Genomic DNA, 22,563 nt, shown 5'->3' with positions numbered 1-22,563 from the left:
GAATTCTTCAAGAATACACTTAAATATTTTTGTGAGAGAGTTAGGTTACAGAAGGGTGGGTGGTCCTTATGCTTTAATAAGTTTTGTCAATTTAAATATTTATTTAGTAAATTTAAATAAAGATATTCTTTTTGAGAGAGAGAGAGAGAGAGAGAGTGTGTGCGTGCATGGGCACACAGGGTGGAGGGGAGAGGCAGAGATCGAATCCCAAGCAGGCTCTACACTCCCACAACCCTGATTATGACCTGAGCCGAAATCAAGAGTCAGAGGCTTAACTGACTGAGCCACCCAGGCGCCCCTTAATCAGTTAAAATTTTAAACACTTTAGTCCAAATAAAAATATTTAATTGTGAAAAATAAACAATTGGGGTAAAAAATAATTAGTAAAACTTAGTGGCTGGCACCCTCAGTCAGGGAACTTGAACATAGGTGGCCACATGTATTACAGGTAAGTCCTAACCCTCTTTGGTCATAGCTGATTGGAACTAGGTACACATCTGCCCCAAGCCCAGACAATCAGACAGTAGCCTAGAGAGTCCAAAGAAAAGATATGGGCACTACCATCAAATGACATAATCATTAGGGACGTAAGGTCATAAATCAACAGTCAGCACATAAAAGCCAAAATCACAGGAAGAAAGGCATTAAGGTCCTGAGAAGCAGAAAAGTAAATGACAGTCCCTGGCTTTCTATATCCAGTCCCATGTGGTCTCAATGAACTTTCTTCACTTCTCTTTACATGTTTATGAGACTGCCTGTTACAGAGGCAGAGATGAACAAATGTGCCCTAAACTAGCCTGACATGTATATTCTCATAACAAATGGACATGTCACCAGCACGTGCTTTTGTTCTTTTCCTTGGTTAAAGAGATTGTAATAGTGTTTAAACATAAAATGGTCCTTTCTTAAAGATCGACACCCCAAGGTACTACCTTGCTTTGTGTCAATGGAAGAGGAAACAGGAAGAGAATTCTGCAAAAGAACTCAATTCTGCAAAAGGATTTTAAGCTTCAAGGATAATCTATTACCGAATATCTATACAATACCTGCTTCTTGGAAGAAACATGGATTCCTTAATGAACACGGAACCAGACAGAAGGATATACCAGCAGGTCCCAATATCATCAGGACTGGAAAAAAAGATAATAAAATCAGATGATTAGCTATGACAACAACAAAATCAAAACATACATAGCACATAGTACCCGTGTTCCTTTTAGAACCATGAAGAATGACGAAATAACATAAATAGGTACATAAAAGTAACATTTCATTTTTTAAATTATCTTTTATCCCAAAAATAAGCTAAAGATATTTACCAGTATATTTAAATGTTTTAAATGCTCCTTAGACCTATTGCACCTACCATCCCAAGTTTTATCTTTTATTTTTTTTGACTGAAAATACTTCCCCCGCTTCAAAAAACAAAATATAAAGAGGTAAACAGTGAAACTCAGTCTTCCCAACCTTTTCCCCAGTCTACCAAGCTCTCATATTTTTCTACCACACTTGTTGGATATTCTTTCAGAATTTTTTTATGTGTATGCACAGAAAAATGGACATCTATTCTTAGTCCTTCTACTGTCTTTTCTTTCTTTTTATGGAGAGATAGCATACTCTCTCGTGTTCTTTCCTTTGTGCTCGTAGAGATCTTTTTATGAGAGCACAGCTTTCTTGTGGATGGGCCATATTTGCCTTAAGCAACCCCAGTGAGAGTCATTTCTGTGGTTTTTAATCATTTGCGATTATTTAAAAATAATTAATAAAAAGTGCCATGAGTAACCTTGTGCATACAGTATTGACTATGACTGGTAACCAGAAGCGCAACTGTTGGGTCAAAAGGCATGTACACCGTAATTTTGATAAACGTCAAATTGTTTTCCACAGGTGCTCAGCAACTTGCTTATATATGTTCCCACAGATTTACTAACATATAATACAGTTTGTTATATTAGTTTAACAAATGTTTCATAATTTTATGATGAGGGCTATCCTAGGTGCTTAGGATACTTTGGTGAACACCAACAACAACAAAAAAACCCTTCCCCTATGAAACTTATATTCTGGTGGGACAATACAGATAATAAACAAGAAAAATAATAAACTAGTAAATTACAAATCAGCGCTCTGGGGAAAGAAATTACTATAGGTTAAGGAAAGTGGGGGTGGGGGTGTTAGAGTTTCAAACGGCTGAGCTGAGATTGCAATCTACAATCATTTACCTAGTTTTGGGGGGAAAACTTTGTCTTTCTTAGCATAAGGCGACAGCGTTATTATTAAATTCTAATTTATGTCAAGTGAAAGTGTGTTCTCCCAAATGCAAGCATAGCTTAAATTTTTTTTAATAACAAGTAATAAAACACTGAAATAAAAGAAAAGAAGAATTATTATGTAAACTTAATCTATTCTTACAATGCTTCCTTTATCACCAAAAGGTTGGTCAAGAGAAATGAAATCTAGAAAAACAGGAAGTTAAGGAAGATCACTGCTTATTAACTATGTGGCCTTGGGAAAGTTATTAGAGCGCCTGCAAGGATTAAATGAACAATACTCATTGAATGCAAATAATAATTATTGTAGAGCTTTTTATCACATACCATGGTCTAGATTAACTGTGACACAGAGAATAAAACAAACGTTCATTGGCTTTCTAGTTATTCTGTATCTGTCCATTTTGAAGGCAAATTAGTATGGATAAAATAAGAGCAAGGTTTGTAAACTCAGCTTTCCTGGCACTGATCGTAAAGCACGCATGAAATGAAAGACAACCAATGTCCAAAGTGGATAAAGTACTATAACAGCAAATATCCTGGCTCCCTGAATGCCCATTCATTACCCTATAATTAGGGTTGATTCTTCTAGAAAAACCTTAAGGAGATAAAGATAAGAAACTGGTCCACCAACCTTTTCCACTTACTATAATTTTGTTTTCCTAATAGATGGGCTGTTTCCTCTACCTTTTCCAAAAAATTCAAATGTTAACTCACAAGAGCTATATTTGCTTGAGTAGAAACTGGCAGACGATGATCATTCAATTAACAAACATTTTTTGAACTTGGTAATAAGCATTTACACTACACGCCATGCCAAATATAATCACTGCAATTTCTTTATTATTGAGTTGTTTCTTTTTTACAGATTCAGGTTTTATAAAAATAAGCTCATTAGAACTAAGAAAACAAAAACAGTGAATTTTATTTTAACGTGTTCTGGAAATAGCTGTAAGCTAGAAAATCCTTTCCATCTCCTTCTCTTCCCACCCCTCCCCCCACAGAATTCATGTCGGTTTGTGTTCCAAAAATTCCTTGCTGTGAGATGCCACCATAAAATCTGTTTTACTTAGTCTTAATCATCCAGAAAATTCTCCTGACTTTGGTAGAAATCATCTCCAATTATGCCTCAGGCAAGGAGTGTTTCAGTATGGGGTACATCCTGCTTCCCTTCAAAGTCTGCAAATACTCCTTTCCCACAGTGCAGCTGTCGTTATCCCAGAGGTTTTACAGCATTTTTACACATACAAATGATGATTTTTTTCAAAAGAAAAAATGAAGAAGAAGTTCTAAGAACAGTACTTAGCAGGAACAGCAGTAAACTTTCCTACACTTTAAAGGTAAGCAAACTGATCTAAGACCTCACTACAGACACACGGGCAACGAAGTTAGCTAACAGAAGATTGACTATAATAGTTATCTAGGACTAACGCGGGCATTTTCTTTTGTCCAGTGGTTCTCAGGCTTTAAAATGCATACGAATCGCCTGGGATATTAATTCAGAATGCGTGCTCCCAAGCTCTACCTATTCCCCCCTATCCCACAGTCCATGATCGTGAGGTGGGAGATCCATCACCCTGCCTTTTAAACAAATAACCTAGGTGATTCTTATGCATGGGGCTTGTCAACTTTGAAAAACCTTTAGGAAAACTGTCTCAATATTAAGCCCCAACAGCAACAAATGGCAATCAAAAAAAGGACAACTCTGTCAATATCTATTCAAATACATTGCAGGTGTTGTATTCACCAGTGTTATTTTAATTTTTTCCTCAAGTAATTGTCTTATGTTTTAAAAATATGAGTGAAGGGTCGAAATTATGAGCTAAGGGGAAAAGCCGAATCTCGGAATAAACCTGACTGAGCATCTCCTAATAACCTAAGTCTTACCACCACCAGCAATGGGCAGAAGAGAGAAACCTAAGGATTAAAGAGGGACCGATAGCAAACTAGTACACTGCAAGTCTCTCTGATTAGCCAAAACCGACACTTAGAAAAGACCTAGAATTTTTTAGAAGAACTACAACAGACAAGTGATTGGATGCCAATACAGCCCATTTTGCAACCTACAAAACGAAAGGCTCCAAAGCCTAGATGTATGAAGAGATACTCTGAAAGCCTCCTTTTTTTTTTTTTAATCTCATCAACAGGGAGAAAATGAACAAACCCAAACAAAACAAAAACAAAATATAAACAGACCATTACAAAATGATCGATTCACTCCCAGTATAATTAGATAGAAGGACTCTGAAGTAATCAAAAATGAATGATGCCCTTTTAGAACCAAGGCGAACCCAAGATGGCAAGTGCAGCCCGGGAATAATGGTGAAGAGGCAAGCATGTCATCTGGTGAGGTTCTTTCCACCTTATTTCCTTCTACTCCTCAGCACAAACCCACCACTGCTAGCTGGCTGCTTTGCTGTCTCTCCTTCCCACCTCTGCCAATCTGCTAAGACGCGTGCCTTGCTCCATCTTCTCAATAACATCGAACCTGAAAGAAATGGCTCAAACCCTATTCTTGAACAAAATCTTCTCACTCACTGTTTTCCAGATTCCAAAATATTTATTCCATCTAATTTCATTCTATTTTATATTTTTCTCTATTGAATTCTTAGTCTTGAGGTATCTAGGTACCCTCCTCCAACAACACTGACCCTCCTTTTAGACAGGAACCGTGTGCTGCTTCAGGTAGAAACTGGGCACCGTTTCAGTTATCATTTGCTCAGGCAGATCAGATCATGGCATGCTTCTGCTCATAACCCACCGTTCCCTAACAAGGGACAGTCCAAACCCCTTGGCATAGCACGTGAGGGAAGCAATACGTTGCCATGCAAAGCACAAAGGTTTTGGAACATATGCTCTTTCCTACTGGCCATGCGATCCTGGTGAAGTTAAATTCTGAGATTCTAGTTCCTTCAGTGTAAAATGGGGATATCGATACCTTTTCCACATTACTTGGATTTAACAAAACAGTATATGTGCAGTGCTTCGTATAATAAATACACAAAAAATACTAGTTCTCTTCATCTCTTTCCTTCTCTTACGACCCTTTCTAAAAGGGCCAACCTACAATTGTACTTTCTGTTCCTAACCTTGAATATCCCAACAGCAAACTTCACCCTGTTCAGCCATACTACACTTTTTTCCCACCAATGCCTCAGGGCCTTTGAACAAACCTGCTGTTCCAGCTTTTAAACAGTACCTTCTAAGCTCATTACTCATCCTTTGAATTCCCGATTAACTACCACTTCCTCTGAGAAGTGTTTTAGTGGTTTTCAAATAAAGTGAGTCACTTTCCTCCTCAGTTCCCAGAGCATTTTGTACATGTTCACATTAAGCAGTTGCCGGTATCAGAATATTTATTTTAGGAGTCTTCCCCCATTAGTTTTTAAACTCCTCTAACTCACCAGTACCCCCAATATATACACTACACAATGCTTGACTGGCACTCAGCTATATTCTTAATGAATTAATTAATAATTTAATAGACACCAACTCAGACATGGTATTTTTTTAATTAATTAATTAATTAATTTGACATAGAGAGGCAGCCAGTGAGAGCGAGAACACAAGCAGGGGGAGCGGGAGAGGAAGAAGCAGGCTCCCAGCAGAGTAGGGAGCCCCATGCGGGGCTCAATCCCAGAACACTGGGATCACGCCCCGAGCCAAAGGCAGAGGCTTAACAACTGAGCCACCCAGGAGCCCCTCAGATATGGTATTAAAGTGAAAGTCAGGGGCGCCTGGGTGGCCCAGTCAGTTAAGCGTCAGACTCTTGGTTTCCGCTCAGGTCAGGATCACAGGGTCATGAGATCTGGCTGAGCAGGGAGTAGGGCTCTGCGCTCAGCATGGAGTTGGCTAGTCCATCTCCCTACCCCTGTACTCCTGCCCCACCTCCTCGTGCGCTCTCTCTAAAATAAATAAATAAAATCTTTAAAAAAGATAATGTGGAAGTCAAAGATGTAAGTGTCAATTTACTAGTAACCAGAAAAATGAAACCAGGCTAAAAGAACTTCCTTAGCAATATCCTGTACGTCCACACGGTGGCGATGTCTCCACATGAAAGAGCTGTGTGCGCTGCTCCGCGTTCCCTATAAGCGGGAAGCTAATACAAGCGATCAAACTGAAGTTGACAAGGGGATTGAAAGAATCATCATCAGCATCAAAACTAAACTAACTCAGCAAAGACGGCTATTAGAGAGCAAAAAGTAACATGAAAAGGCTACTTTATTCAGCTGTTAACACGATATGAACATTTAATGTTTTGTGGAGCCCAATCAACCCAAAAGGGCTGTTTACGGCAATGAAGGCAAGGAAAACTGAGGAGAGAGGAAGACTTGTAACAAAACAAGAGTGGCAGGAGTGGGGCGGGCGGCTGGGGGCAAAAGACACTTAGCTAGCTTAATATTCAGCTCAAAACAGACATCTAAGGGGGGAGGGGTGGTGGCAACAAATAGAAACTGAAACATTGGTAAGAATGGTACCCTTGCAAAATTCAAATGATTTTGGACCAGAAAGTAGTGCTTCCCCAGATGACCTGACAAAATAAGGCATGAGGAGGGCATGAGCGCTACAAGAAGGGCTCCCTCCCACTTCAGCAGATCAAGTGCAATACAGCATTGGCACAAGTCGGAAGTGGTCCAGGGAAGCGTAGAAGCACTTCTATGGTGCTTTCTATGGGCAGCATTAACAAGGGCTTTAGAACACAGAGAAGCAAAAACATGCAAATCATGGTGAGTAAGAATGGCCACCCATTCGAGCATCAGTGAAGTGTCTACAAGCAGTGGCTAGGAAGACCACTCAGGGAAGAAGTGGTACATAGCAATCACAGAGAGGGTAAGTACAACTAAGGCCTCAAACGTCAAACATCAATTTTTTGGATATTTTAGAAAGGATGTTATACCATATTCGAACAAAGCTGCCGGCATCCGAGAGATGCGGAGACAGGATTCTTACCACCTTTATGTGGGCAATCAGCTCCACATTTGGGGTAAAACATCAGAAAGGGAAATAAAATGAAGACTAACAAAAATTCCAAAAACTAAGTGGAAACAACTAGCAAGAAATTTCAGAGGGCCAGCCACCAAGTGCCCCAATCTAGAAAAACACCTGTTTCTTTTTCTGTGTCCACTCTCTGAGCAGCAGCACCCAACCAGAGGATAAAACCAGAAAACAGAAAATCTTCCTAAGTTTCTCCCTCTCCCCAACCTATCATCACATTCTTTTTGTGCCTCCCAACCCCCAAGCCTCTCACTCGAAGCCCTCTGCTTAAGTTCAGGCCCTCGCTGCTGCTCACCTATGCCATCATTACACTCTTCTGATGGGCTTAGTCTTGTACTCTCAAATATAGGATTATGCCAGAAACCAACATGAAAATAACTTTACTTATTAACACCAAATCATTCTCTGTTCTTTCACAGGAGTCAGACAGTCAGTTCACATCAGAGGTTTTCAATACGCACTTGCGAGCCCCTTGGGACTGCACGCTGTCCAACCCTCCTCTAACCACAATAGCTACTACTATTGAGCTAAATAGGATTTCCTATGAACAAAGTGTTCCGTGGCTTAAAAAAAGAAATTCAAACAATGGCCACCTTCCAATATGCAGATGGCTTTTCAGATACACAATAATTTTAATCTTTTTCAAATACATTACATCACTTTTGTTACTGGATTTATCAAAAAGTTTAATCATTAGTTGTTTTTGGTTTTTGCTCCTCTGATGAGGCTGTAAGCTATAAGCTGAAAGCAAAATATGTATTATTTATTTTTGTATGGCCAATGGCACAAAGTAAGCTCACCAGATAAATTAATGCAACACAGCATTGTAAGCAACCCTAACAATATTAGGTCAAAAGAAAGGTGAACCCACACCATTTTTACTAAGGCATAAAATGTAAAATATATTTTAGAAAGAGGTCTACCAAGAGTTATAGGTGTTGGTATTTATATTTCCAACCTACAGAGAAGCAATTTTTATCATAAAATTACATACTTCATAGTATTTAATTATATATAAATATATAAATTCCCATGCTTATGAAAACACATTTAAAAAGTAGAGGGTAACTTTTTATTCTATTTCCTAAAAGTTCTAAATTATAAGGAAGTTACTTCACTTTTAAAAATAAAAACTTTGAGGGGAAAAAAGCACCATTTAACATTAAGTTTTTCAGAAAATCCTTATTCTCTACTCAATAGCAACTCAATTGCAGAGGCTTAGGACCCTGAAAAAGGAAAGTAAATAGCATCAGAAGAACTCTGAAAATTGATGAAAATATTAAGGCTACTTCAGCTTCATTTTGAAAAACAAATTGTATTTTGAAAACATTGGGAATACAGTAGGAATCCATTTTTTTGAATTGTAATTTACTTAATCAGCAAAATGAACAATGTAAACTATTGACGAACTAGTACAGCCAAAAATTCTGTAGGCTCATAAATGGAGTCATTCTTAGACATAAAATTCATTTAAAAAATGAAATGAAGGAGTGATGCCTTGGGAGCCAGTTATTCAAAACACTTTTTTTTTGAATGAAAGAAAAAAATGTCAATGCAGATTACATATTTATTACAGTAGATCAGTCATTTGGCTATATTAAGGGTGGAGGGATATATTCAAGAGCTCAAGAAATAATTTATCAAATTTAAAAGACCAGCCAAATCTGAAAAATTTATGGTTTTGAGAACTACCAAGGGTCATGAAATTAATTTATAAAGCTGTGTCTTTTAGAATTAGGGACTGCAATTCCGTTTTCACAACAAACGTCTTCCTCAATTAGAGAAAACTGGTGCTCAGAAATTGAAGAGAATCGTAGACGTCCAAAAACTGAGTCAAATCCAAAGCTAGATCTGCCCAACCACCAAACAAGGGCCTGGACTGACTGCAATGATACTGCCCAATAGTTTACAGCACCACCACCCTGTTCTTGTCAGAAAGCAGGAAGCCTTATCTACCAACTATATATTTCTTTAAGTAGTTATATTTGAGAGTTCAGAGGTCTGTATGCCCTAACGAGTTTCACAGAAAACTGATACAAAGACTCTAACACCTAACATGTAGTCAGCTCTTTTATTACAAAATGAGACCATAATGAAAGTCTTTATTGGCTGATCTATCTATAAAAGGAGTATCTTCCTTTGAAATAAATTCAAAAAAATAACAGAGAACAGATTAATGCCAATTTCCGTACTAGGCATGGCAAATGTAAGCCATAGTCCTTGCCCTAACAGAGTTTAAAACTAAATACAGTTTTGAAAGTTATTTACTCTTCCACTCACCACAGAAATAAAACATTTTCACTTAAAGATTACTAGTCAATATTAAAATATCAATATTGCTAAGAAGCCCTAAAGTATTACCACATGTACATAAAACAATCTTTCTAAGTATGTCCATATGTCGGTGTATGTATACGAGTGTGTGTATATTTGAATTTTCATACTTACATAGAGCACATGAGTACCCCACAACCTGCCAGACTTGGTGGCCAAATATCCTTGTACTACAACTCTATGCACAGGCTAACTCTTTAAAAATATCATTCCTCCATGTAAATGAAAATCTTAGGTTTCACCATTTTCTTCATACACACATACAAGTATAGCAAAATTATGGAAACATAGACAAGAAGGATACTCAAAAATTGTGATTACATCTTGCTAGGAAAGAAATATGATTTGAAGTATTTTGTTTCTTTCCTTTTTTTTTTTTTTTTTAAGAGGGGAGAGCTAAAGCAAGATGCGTAATGTAAAATAAAATAAATGCTTAGCCACATCAGGAAGGAAAAAGCTGTACAATAATTGGATATGGGCCAAAGTTCTTACAGATGGGAGAGACTGGCACACTTAGAGTCTGTAGGGAGGGGACAGGTGGAGAGGCTGGTAGCACAGGAGAGAACAGGAATAACCACCCTGCGCAGGGAAACGGACACCTCTTCCCCCTGGGGGGATGGGTGAGGCAGGAGGCACCTGCAGCCACAGACAAATTGGGCATCTGAGAACAGAAACTAAAGCCTGAAGCAAAGTCCCTGGAGGAAGAGTGGGAGGGCACGAAGGGGACAGCAGTGGCTTGGTGGCCTTGCAGAAAAGTGACAATTCAGGATAGCTGCTGTGAAAACAGGAAACAAAGCCAACAAATGAAAAGACTGCTACAAGCAATAAGGGCTGAGCTGAGGCTTGAAGTTCTAAATTGCACATTTACAGACTTAAATCAAAATGCTTGAAGAGACTCAATAGGCCTCAATGAAGCTTTTTTTTTTTTGAGGAACAATTTCCTCTCCTGCAATAAAGAGAGATAAACCCCTTCACAAAATGCTATGAAAACTCTTTTGGAAACCAAAGCATTCAGGCAGACATAGATGTGGAAAATGAGCACAGAGGTCGAGTTACACATTTTCATACTGTGGGTGTGGGGTACAGGCACACACTTTTAAAAAACTGTAATGGTTGCATTTCTGATCCAAAGGTTTTAGCACTTCAAATGTATCTATAAATTAAACGGAAATCATGAGGTTGGTTGGCCACTAAAAAACTAAAGCTCAAAGGACATATTGCTTATTTCATTTCTTGAATTAAATACTTTAAGTAAAATATCTCTAAATAAAAGTCCGTCAGATTAGGAATTTATATTACCTAACTCCGTATTCCCAAGTGAGCAAAATACCTAGCATATAGTAGATAACAAACGAAAGGAAGGCAGAAATCACCTGATATTCTCATCCACTGTAGAAAGTTCAACTAATCTTATCTATATTTCTGGTACAGAAAAATACTAGAATCTAAATGGTCAATTCTAAATTTTTTAAAGTTCAATTTCATCAGAACCACAACTCTCCCTCTAATCTTGATACATTTTAAAGCGGCATTTGTGTCCTGTTGGTTTATGCTAAAACAATGACACCATGGGAGTTAGACATTACTACCATAATGTCTTCCTAACACAAGTCTAAAGCAGCTAAAAAATTGGGAGACCAAATAGTAAATTATCAAAACACTGATGACGACAATGACAGTAGCAGCTAACATTTTTTTAAAAACTTTCTGTATTTATTTAAGGGGGAGGGGAGGGGCGGAGGGAGAGGTCTCCAGCAGACTACCTGGGAAGCAGCTATCATCTTTACGCACTTACTACACATGCAATGTTCTATATACTTTACACCTGGTACTGATATTGTCCTCGCACCAACACTAAAGAGTAGGTACTATTATTATTGTTCCCATTTTATAGATGAGAAAAATGAGGTACAGAGTTGGATCAAAAGAGTATTATATTTACCTGGAGAAATTATTAAAACCATAGACTTAGAAGTTACCAGCACACAAACATAATAAGGAAAAGAAAATGCTCATCACTTGGTCATAAAACCAAAGTCTGAAAGTCTTTGATAGTCTGGCTATACTACATTCTTAAAGCTCGAGGGGGGGCAAGAACAGACAAGTCATTTCCCTCATGAGTTAATAACAACAGGTCCCCAAAAGAGGGATAGTATTATTAAGTTATCACAGATTTATATGTACCACAAATACAGGCATTCTTTAATTTTCAAAACTGAATTTACACGAATTGGTAAGAGCAGAAACATGTCTATTCAAGAATCACAGAAGAGAACATTACAATTACCCTCATCACAAGATTGGGTATGATTAAGTGGGATCATGATTAAGTGATCTGATTAAGTGATCTACAATTAGTCTCTGTGAATTTTTGGTCTTACGAAATCATGATCTCCTGAATATCCCCACACTGTTCATTGCTTACTAACACTGTCACCTAATTCTAACCAGTCAAAAATGAGCAACTGCTACAAACTCTAGCCTAAATGCAATCAATTTAGGATTATCTAAGACATGGCTTTGCCTGATCAGCATAACTCACATTTACCCAAACTGACTTAAAAAAAAACAAACAACTCAGGTATATTTAAAGACCCTGTAACCTCCTTCAATTTAAACGAATAATAAGTAACCATTGCTAGGGACTAGGATAATGGTGGGTTTCATCCCCCCCGGGACGCCAGCAGCAGGGAGGGATGATGTGCCTATACTGACCCGCACACAGGCAACAGAATTTTTTATGATATGATATGCCATCATAAGAAATGTCTTATGATGGCATGAAAACGGCCGGAAAACGCTGGGGAGTGGTAACAGCTAAGGTGACAGAATCACAATGTCTAGGCTCAAATCCAGATCCCACTTTCAACAATGAGACCTTGGCAAGTTCCTTAGCCCCTAAAAGCCTCAGTTCCTTCATGTGCAAAACTAGGGTGATGACAACATCTACCCCACAAGGCAGCTGTAAGGAATAAATTAAATGTAAATTAATGCATGTAAAGCACTTATTAGACTATGTGGGAGACAGGAAGTCCTTGTGAAATGTTTGCTATGACCTCATCATCAATACTACCAAAACCATGTTTTAAGGGGGGAAGACAAAGGAAGAGAAAGTTGACACTTACTGCCACTAGACTGCTTCAATAAAAGTTAATAATATTCCTCAAAGATTTCCAACCCTGACATTTGTACACCCCATTCCACTGACAGCTTCCAACTGTTCCTAAAAGAAACAAATATTCTAAAACATTTATATCTTAATTTCTTCAAGAATAAATATGCTAAGGGCATTTGCCTCTTCCTAGTTTTCTCATTAATACATATATCCTGGTTACGTACTCTTCTTCTACATTTGATGTACATTCTTTTAATCTCTAGATGGGATATTTACAGTTGCCTGTTAAACAGCCCCTAGATGTCACAGTTTCCTAAGTTACAACCTAAGAATCATCCTAGCTCAGATCAGATCACCTGTATCTTCTAAATTCCATCCCTGACTCCCCCATTCCTTTAGTTAGACTCCGTTCAAACATTACCCCCTCAGATTACTTTGATTGTCTCCTCACTAATCTCCCTGCCCAGCCATTCAATCTAATCCACCTTTGTATTTTCAGAGAGGCACACGTATCATCTTTGTGGGGAAGAATGGGTCACATCATTCTGCTGCTTGAAAACTGGCCACCTGGCTACAGATTAAAAGAGATTTAAGAAAAATATCAACCAATAAATAAACTGTAAAAAAAGATTTTTGAGACAGAGATTTTGAATATTTTCATGATATTAAAGAATTATTTTTTAAGGTTTGATGCTATTATTGTGGTTAGGTTTTCTGTTTAAGTCTTTATCTTTTAAAGGTAAAGACACATACCGAAATTGACATGAATGAATTGCTTTATCTAGGTTTACTTAAAAATAATCCAGTTGGAGGTGGGAGAGGGGGAGTAAGAGACGAAACATAACTGGCCATCAGTTAACAAGGTTAGATGATGCATACATGGGGGTGCATTATACTACTGTCTCCAATATTGTGAACATTTGCAATTTTCCATAATAAAATGTTATTTAGAAGGAAAAAAACACATTTCCAATTGCATAAAGAATCACAACTGGTATTTTTAACAACACATTCACAAGCAAATACGACTGTAGCCTGACTCTTCTCTTAATTTCTCATCCTGACGCACACCCACATGTCAGTGGCCCTAAACTTGCCACTGTATTTGGAACATCGGACCAGGCCCCTTCCCCTCTCTGTGTCTCCGTACTTACTGTTCCTTCTGCCAAGAAAGTCTCTCTAGACCACCAGATAGACCTTTGAGACCTAGTTCAAAGGGCCACTTCTCTGAGACTCTCCCCATTCCCCTCAAGGCTTCCCTTGGACTTCTTCAGCCCTTAGTACCTATCTATATTCTCAGTTCTTCTGGTTACTTTTTGTTGTTGTTATTTTCCTTTTATTCTATTTCTACCTCCTTCAAGAGATTATAATTACAGCCTCCCTAAGGGGGAGAAGCTGTATTTCATTTATTTCAATAAATATTCCCTATAATATGCACGGAAAGTAGTAATTATTTATTTAATAAGGGCTTTGAAAAATAGTAAGTCAACAGAACAACAGCCAATCATGGCAAACGTTATTAATAAGATAATATCTGCAATAAACCAGTTTATATGTCCTGAATACAATATATTTACCTGCAACATGTTTACCACATTTTTAAAAAAACTGTTGTAATTTTTCAAGGAATATGTTACACATCTTGAAAGAAATATCAGTATTATTTACAGAACAAACTAAGCCCAAAGAGAAGTGGACAGCTGATTTTCCTTTTTCTGAAAAGGTTTTAAACTAAAAGATGACATTTATGCTATCATTAAATCTCATTTGATGTGGTTGTGGGAACATGTATTTTGTCCTGCTGGAAAGACCACCCTGTTTTTTATTTCATAATGATAAAAATGTCAAAATACTCCATAATATTAAATAATATCTCTGAACCATAAGTGAGAGATATAAAGGTATAGATGGGAACTTAGCAGCAAAGGACCGTAAACTTTTACTTTACGACAGGTAATAGCTGAAATGTTTTACATTTCTAAATTACAAAAAATAAGTTAATGCAAAATTAAGGTAACACTGACTTAGCCATTACTAATACTTCTTGACACTTTAAGGAAATTATTTACTTATTGCAGTATACACCATATAAAGAGAAAGAAAACACCTACTAGTATAAAACTTCATTTGCTTCGTGTCTTTCATATCTCACAGTCTCACACATTAACCTGTAAAAAAAAAAAAAAATGGAGACATGAGTTCAACGTATGTTATGAAAAAACACTCTAGTAGGTTAAAAACAAAAGAGACATGTAGTCTAGAAAGGTAAGATTACTTTATATGGATTGCCACAATCATTTATTAGCTTCAAGATTAATATTTTTGGTACCCAGGTTAACAAAATATAATAAAATAAAATCTGGTAAAGAGATGCTAGAAAAAAACCATTTTGTTAGATGTCAATTTTGCCATGTTTATTTTATAGGGAACAAAATAGTATGTCCTTTACACTTTGAAAATGACATGCGGACAAATTAATGTTTTCCGAGGTAAGCAGAAAATGAGAAAAGAACCTAAAAATTAGAAGGGAGAACCTATTAATTTAAATAATGATAATGACATTCATGTTAATGTTACTTACCAGTATGTAATTTCAGACAAAAGTAGGCTTTTATTAACTCAGTATATTTATGACTAATGATTAAATGGAGGCTTTACAACTTAAAGATTTGTTATTTTGGCTGATTCATCCCTGAGGAAAAAATTATGGAAATTATGGAAAACATGAATAAATGTTTAAATATTCAAAGTTACCTCAAGAACAGCATCTTCAAGAAGCAGCCTATTATTTTAAGCCCAAGTAAAATTTCCCAAAAAAACACAGAAATGCAAAAGAGAAAATGCCTATTCCTTCTTATGAAGGAACTAGCAAATAAAAAATGGGCTATAAAATGATTATTTCAACAGCACCTCCATTTTGGTCAATGGGGTTAGTGGTCTCCAATTTGTGAAACTCTGATTATCAACCCACAACCATTTTTCTTGTTTGCTGAATTCAATTACCACCACATACTCTTGATATTTCACTTGAAAACAACTCTCTTGGATACTCTTTTTCCTTGTTCTTACTACCACCACCCTACTTCAGAGGTCCTCTCAATCCCATACTTGAAACATTCCAACCGAACGTCACTTAATGCAGGAGGCAGCATCAAACCTTGAATACACATCATGTATGTACAGATTGAATCACACCAATTCTTTATAAGAAAAGATAAGAGTCACAAGTGATAGGTCTAAAAATACCTGATGTTAAAATACACAGCAGCTCTGTCTTGTTTCCTATTAGAATGAAAGAAAGAGCCTTGCCCCAAACCTCTTCACTGGATCTCATTCCTTCAGGGTTACCTCCTTCTCCACATCGCCATCCATTTCTACCTCTCTCCTAAATCACTTCCTTTACTAAACAAACACATCTTAGCATCACCTATTGCGTAGGGCAGGGGGACACCTCTTTTGACCACGCATCTCCCTCCAGCTATTATCCACATTTTTCTTTTCCCATAACAAATATTCTCTTCTTGGACTCTCTCCATTTTCTCACCCTCTTATCACTTCTCTCCATCATTTGCTCCCTGAAACTCCAAAGCAAAGGCTCTAAAAGTTATTAGCATCCTCTGTGTTATCTAAATCCTTTCTGTCCTTATCTTAATTCCACTTCTCAGCAGTGTTTGCTGACTCCCTTTCCCTTACACCATCATCTTCTCAAGGCTTTCTGCCCTCAGTCTCCTGGTTTACCTCTTAACTTCTTAGTCATTTTTTCTATCTCCTTTGGATTCTCCCCCCATTCCATTCCTCTACCTGACTTCTAAATGTTATCACCTCCTGTCAACCGTCTTTTCCTCTGTACCATGTAATCTCATCCAGTCTGTGATTTTAAATTTAATCTGTCAATGGATGACTTTCCAAACAATGCCCCACACCTAATCTCTCACTACAATACACACTCATCTAAATGCCTACTCAACATAGCCACTGGCTGTGTAACAGTGATTTCATGTTCAAAATGTCCAGAACAGATCTTAAACTTCCTCCCAAGAACCTGCTTTCCCACAATCAGTAGTACCCAATTGTGTAGGCCAAAAGCCTTGCAGTCATTACCCTTGCTTCCTCTTCTTTATATCCCATCTTTCTGCCAGCACCTGTTTCCAAAATATATCCTCTCAAATTGACCAAGTCTACAAATGTAGACGTCAGCTTCTACTTTCGTACACCTATGGTCCATTCTCCACTTGGCTTCCAGAGAAATCTTTCTAAACGTTAAATCAGATCATCTCACACTTCTGCTCTTGATTTCCACTACCTTTGGGAGAAATCCAAACTTCTTACCCTTGGTGCCTTCATTCACCAAGCCTATTCCCATGGAGAGTATCTGCGGCATCACCACACTGTGGAGATTTCTGCACAGCTGCCCTGACTCAAATGTTACTTCCTTTGACTACAAAGTCAAAGCAGCCCAGCACCCATTCTTATGTGCATGGTAAGTGCTGGAAGGCTTGCTTGTACAAACACACCCTAAATGCTCCTGTTAATCACTCCCTTGAGACTGTAGAGATCCTGCCCTCCCTCTATAGTCCCTTCAAGCAAAATGTACAGAAGAAAAATTTAGTATTCAAAGTCAGGGGTTGGGGGTGGCCGACCAGAAGCATCTCCTTTGTAACAAAGAGTGTCCGGACGACAGGCTGTGAGCTCCTTGGAACCTGGCCATGCAGGGAGGGGATGGGCTACAGAGATTGCTAGGCTAGCTGCTACAGTATAAAAGCTTGCTGCATGCACATCCCTGCAACAGATGCTTTGTGTCGAGGCTGACACTTCAGGACTCCCTATAGTAAGTTCCCCCAATAAACCTATGTTTCACTGGCTGTCTCCAGGTCATTTCTTTAACCTCAAGGATAATCATCCACCCTTGGCCTCTGTTGGGGTATGACCACACAAGTGGTGAGCCAGTCAGGAACCCAGGAAAACAAAACAAAACAAAACCATGAGCACCAACATGTGAGAAAGGGAATAGGGAAATCTGCAGGGGAAATCCCAGGTTGCCCATCCACATCTATGTACGGCCCTATAGCCACTATCCTTGATGGATAAGCCCACCACATGGGTATAGGGAAGCCCCTGAAAATACCAAAGGGTCTAGAGGAAATTTTGACCAAGATAAATTTGACTAAGAAAAGGATGGATGCTCAGCTGCCATAGTTGGGTGACCCCTCCTGTCTGTGTAGGGGCTTTGAAGAAAGTATGCCACCTACAGGAGAAATTGCATTTAGAGAGGACTTCTAGATTAACATAAATGACACTGCAGAACCTTGATAATTGGCTTGAGGAAACAAGATATTAAATTAAAAATTCTGGCACACAGAATGGCCCAACTGAAGGGTAGTAAATTGCCCTGGCAAATGAGTTCCCATGGCTATCTCTAAGCCAGCCTGGGATCCCAAGCTGTGGGACCCCACTAAGAGTTCTACCAAGGAAGAGACTAATTAGACTGAGCCCATAAAAATTCCCATTCTCTTGGCTCAGCCTCTTGTTACCAACCAAAACGAAAGTAGAGCATCCATGCCCATAGAGTGTGGAACCCTGGAACTTGCCCATGCCTAAGCACCAGCACAGACCACAGTGAAAGACTATACTGAACTGGTAGAATTGAGGGATAAATTCAGACAGAAACCAAGGGAATCCATGGTGCTATGGTTTCTCAGTAACAGGACATGGGCACTGAAGGCAGTTAGCTTTTGGTCGGATATGTCCAAGATGGTGTTCATTACAACATCTGCTTTAAGGTAGCATCCCCACGGCATCATCAGTGAAGGTCACATTACCCGTTTACTCTCCTACATGGCATGGGACTGTAAATTAGCTTAGCCTAACAAAGGGGGGGCGGGGGTGTGCTGACTCCCCTTTACAATGGCAGACTATGGAAGAGCTCCAGCATATCCTACAAGAGCTGTCTATGCTGAACATTACAGAGGTCTCAATAAGGAACTGTTTGCCATAGATAGAGATACAGTGGAACAGTCTGCCCCCGATCATTGGTAGGGGGCACTTGTGTCCATCTTGATCTCCTTTTCTTTTTTTTTTTTTTTTTTAAGATTTTATTTATTTATTTGACAGAGAGAGAGACAGCCAGTGAGAGAGGGAACACAAGCAGGGGGAGTGGGAGAGGAAGAAGCAGGCTCCCAGCAGAGAAGCCTGATGCAGGGCTCGATCCCATAGCCAGGATCACGTCCTGGGCCAAAAGCAGACGCTCAACGACTGAGCCACCCAGGTGCCCCCCATCTTGACCTCCTAATAGGGCAGCCTGTGTCACAGGCTGAGAGGGCTGCCACAGACCTAGGGGAAAGAGAAAGGTCAGAAAAAGAGGTATCAGGGGGCGCCTGGGTGGCACAGCGATTAAGCGTCTGCGTTCGGCTCAGGGCGTGATCCCGGCGATCTGGGATCGAGCCCCACGTCAGGCTCCTCCGCTATGAGCCTGCTTCTTCCTCTCCCACTCCCCCTGCTTGTGTTCCCTCTCTCGCTGGCTGTCTCTATCTCTGTCAAATAAATAAATAAAATCTTAAAAAATATATTAAAAAAAAAAAAAGGAAAAAGAGGTATCAGAAAGGCAGGGATGAAGGAAAGGGACTCACAGGAGAAGGAAACAAAGAAGAGGGCTATGCATATTACCTGTTGTCAGATGTAGTAAGACCTCAGGGCAGCAGGGACCCCCTTGAGAAAGCCAACAAACAATCCAATGCAGTCCCTGTTGGGCTCTGTTAGAAATTAAAACCTGAACAGCAATTTACAAAGGGCACCCTCAGAGGGAGGACGACGGGCGCTTTCCCTATGAACAAAGGAAGAGGCAAAGGACAAGGACTGCTGGTTCGAGCTGCTGTCACCTGCATGTCTGGGGACGGGAGGCCCCCTGTCTGTCACATGTAGAACTCACCATATATTGGTCTAATAGAAACAGAGTGTTTTGGCTCTGGTTGAAACCAGTGCCAAATTTACTCTCCTTTATGGAAACAACTACTTTCAAGGGCCCATCTCTGCCATCGATGGGTGGGCAGTGATACCGTCCAAATGAAGCAGATTGCAGTAACCAAGGACAGGATAACCCCCACCAAAGACCCATTTGGTGTATATAACCCCAATACCCAAATATATTCTAGGAATGGATGGCCTCTCAGCAGTAACATTACAAACTACCTTCAGGGGAATTCAAGTTGAGGGTACACTTGGTCAAACAAATAATAAGAGGAGATGCAAAATGGACAGCTGTAATACTACTTGTCCCACAGACGGTGACAGCAATTAAACAATATCATCTCCCAGGAGGCCATGAAGAAATCACAGGCATGATTAAGGAATTAGCCAATGTGGGCATTATATGACCAACTCACAGTCTATATAATAGTCTCATCTGGCCTGTGAAGAAACCAAATGGAACATGGAGAATGACCATGGATTACAGAGAACTAAACAAGGTGGTACCCCCTCTTCATGCAATTTTGCCCAACAACATGTCACTTGCTGACTTGAATTGGGGAAGTTTTAAGTACATATAATTATGTGTTAGCCCCAGAAAGCCAAGAACAATTCATTTTCACCTGGGAAGATATATTTATATATTTATTTATATGAGTACTTACATAGCCCCATGATTTGCCATGGCTTGGTGGCCAGCAACCTAAGTCATTGGGCAATTCCAGAGGCAGTCTGTTTGTTTCATTACACTGATGATCTAATGTTAACCTCTCAGTCTTTTTCTACTTTGCAGTCCACTGCACCAGACTTGCCTTCTCACCTAACGAGTTAAGGATGAGCAGTCAACAAAAACAAAATACAGGGCCCTGGCTTACCGGATAAGACAGAAGTTGTTTCTGCAGAATTACTGATAAAATACAGGCACACCAATGCCCCACCATCCCAAAGCAATTGCAAACTTTCATATGTCTCTTAGGGTATTGGCATCAGTTTTTCCCTTGCCTAGCTCAACTGCTTCCACTTCTTTATAGACTGGTTTAAAAAGGAGCCCAATGGGACTAGTCCTCAAAGAAAAGGCAAGCATTTGAAAAAGCCAAGACGGCTAATAAATAGATCCAATCCTTAAGTGTTCTTGTACAAGGACAGCCACATGAATTGGATGTAGCCAGTTACCCAGAAGGGCTTGGATGGAGCTTGTGGCAACAGCAAGGGCACAAAACTGTGCTACTAGATCTCTGGACACAATCATAAAAAGGAGCTGAGACCCAATACAGCATTTTAGGACAGGAGCTGTGTGCTATTTACCATGCCTCACGGCAAGTAGAAAACATGTAACTAAAGGGATCCCAGTAACTGTTCACACCCAGTATCCTATAGCAGGATGGCTAAAGGATACATCCCAAAAGCCCAAATCAGGCAGCGCCCAGATCCAAACTAGCTGAATGGCATGCCTACTTGCAACAGTGTAGTACCTTGACACATAGCCCCCTTCCTATGGCGCTGCACTCCATTCTTGGCCCTGTAACTTATGTCACTGTCATTAACTACAGCAGAGCCACCATGGCTGCCATCCTTTTGTGCTGGAAGGAGACAGACCAATCCCTAAGCATGCCTGGTACACTGATGGTTCAGCAAGGGGCAAACCCCGCACCTGGAGAGCCACCGCCATCCAACTCTCAACTGAAAGTATTTGGATAGACTCTAGCACTAGACACAGTAGTCAATGGGCCAAACTGTGAGCAGCATGGGTGGTGCTGCTCCACGAGCCTACCCCCACTGTTACACGCACAGACAGCTGGACAGTCTACAAAGAACTGACCATGTGGCTTCTCCAATGGAAGGTACAAGATTGGATGGTGGCGGAGCACCCACGCTGGGGCAACATGTGGAAGGACATACTCCAGCAATTATGAGGTATGAGCATCACTGTTTACCATGTAGATGCACACACGCAGCATGCACCCCACCTGGTAATCACAAGCTGGTGAGCTGGCCCACAGCTGCCTCCTAGAAGATATGTCAGCAGAAGGTGTTACCCCCTGGCTACACAAGAAGACAGGACATCAAGGACAACAGACCTTCTGGGCCATTGCTAAGAACTGGGGCTAACTGCGGCGTTACAAAGACATTGTAACCATCTGCTAACAATGCTCAACCCGTGCCGCGGAACAACCACGACCTTTGCCAAGAGACACTGGACAGACAGCACAGGAGTGGCACCCCATTCAGAGATGGCAGACTGACTACATCAGACCCCTGCCCCTCTCTCATGGCTGCTGTTACACTTTGATGCGTACTGACACTTACTCAGGGCTCCTGCAAGTCTACCCCAGTAAGTGTGCTGCACAGAAGGCTACCATCCTCGGTCTGGAATAGTCGTGTGCTGCCTATGGGGTACCACTGACATTGACAGCAACCAAGGCTCCCACTTTACAGGACATGAAGTGCGAGAGTGGGCCAACACTCAAGACATCCACTGGCATTTCCATCTACCATACAATCCCACTGCACCTGGCCAACTCAGAGCATCTCCTTTGTAATAAGGAGTGACTAGATGGCAGGCTTTGAGCTCCTTGGAATGCTGGCCATGGAAGGAGGAGAAGGGCTACAAGACAGCTGCTAGACTAAGTTGCTACGCTATAAAAACTTGCTGCCTGTGGATCCCAGAAGCAGGTGTTTTGTCCAGTCTGCTGTTCCTGGATTCCCCGTATGTAAGTTCCCTCAATAAACGTATGTCTCAATCACTGCTTCTGGGTCTTTTCTTCAGCATCACCAGACTATCACCTACCCTTGGTTTAGAGTCTTCTGGGGTTCGGCCACACACCATGCTGAACACACTAACATCTGAATAAAACAACACTGACCCGTTTACTTAAAACGTGTCTG

At 39.9% G+C, this 22,563-nt stretch overlaps 1 protein-coding gene across 12 annotated transcripts in view; it reads right to left on the bottom strand.

Annotated features, from left to right (window-relative positions):
• The window catches only part of RAPGEF2 (Rap guanine nucleotide exchange factor 2), a 231,494-nt gene that overhangs the window by 135,410 nt on the left and 73,521 nt on the right, over positions 1–22,563 (bottom strand). For all 12 annotated transcript variants that reach the window (XM_045798708.2, XM_045798712.2, XM_045798718.2 and 9 more), the window contains exons 3-4: positions 14,826–14,882; positions 1,047–1,130 (exon numbers count right to left, since the gene is read on the bottom strand). In XM_045798708.2, coding sequence (XP_045654664.1) covers positions 1,047–1,130; positions 14,826–14,882 — 141 coding nt within the window. The remainder of the gene's footprint in view (positions 1–1,046; positions 1,131–14,825; positions 14,883–22,563) is intronic.

Source organism: Ursus americanus, chromosome 13, assembly GCF_024610735.1.
Source record: "Ursus americanus isolate L20-20 chromosome 13, mUrsAme1.1.p, whole genome shotgun sequence".
Taxonomy (NCBI): domain Eukaryota; kingdom Metazoa; phylum Chordata; class Mammalia; order Carnivora; family Ursidae; genus Ursus; species Ursus americanus.
Note: the sequence above shows the minus strand (reverse complement) of the source record. Positions and strands in the feature narration are given on the sequence as shown.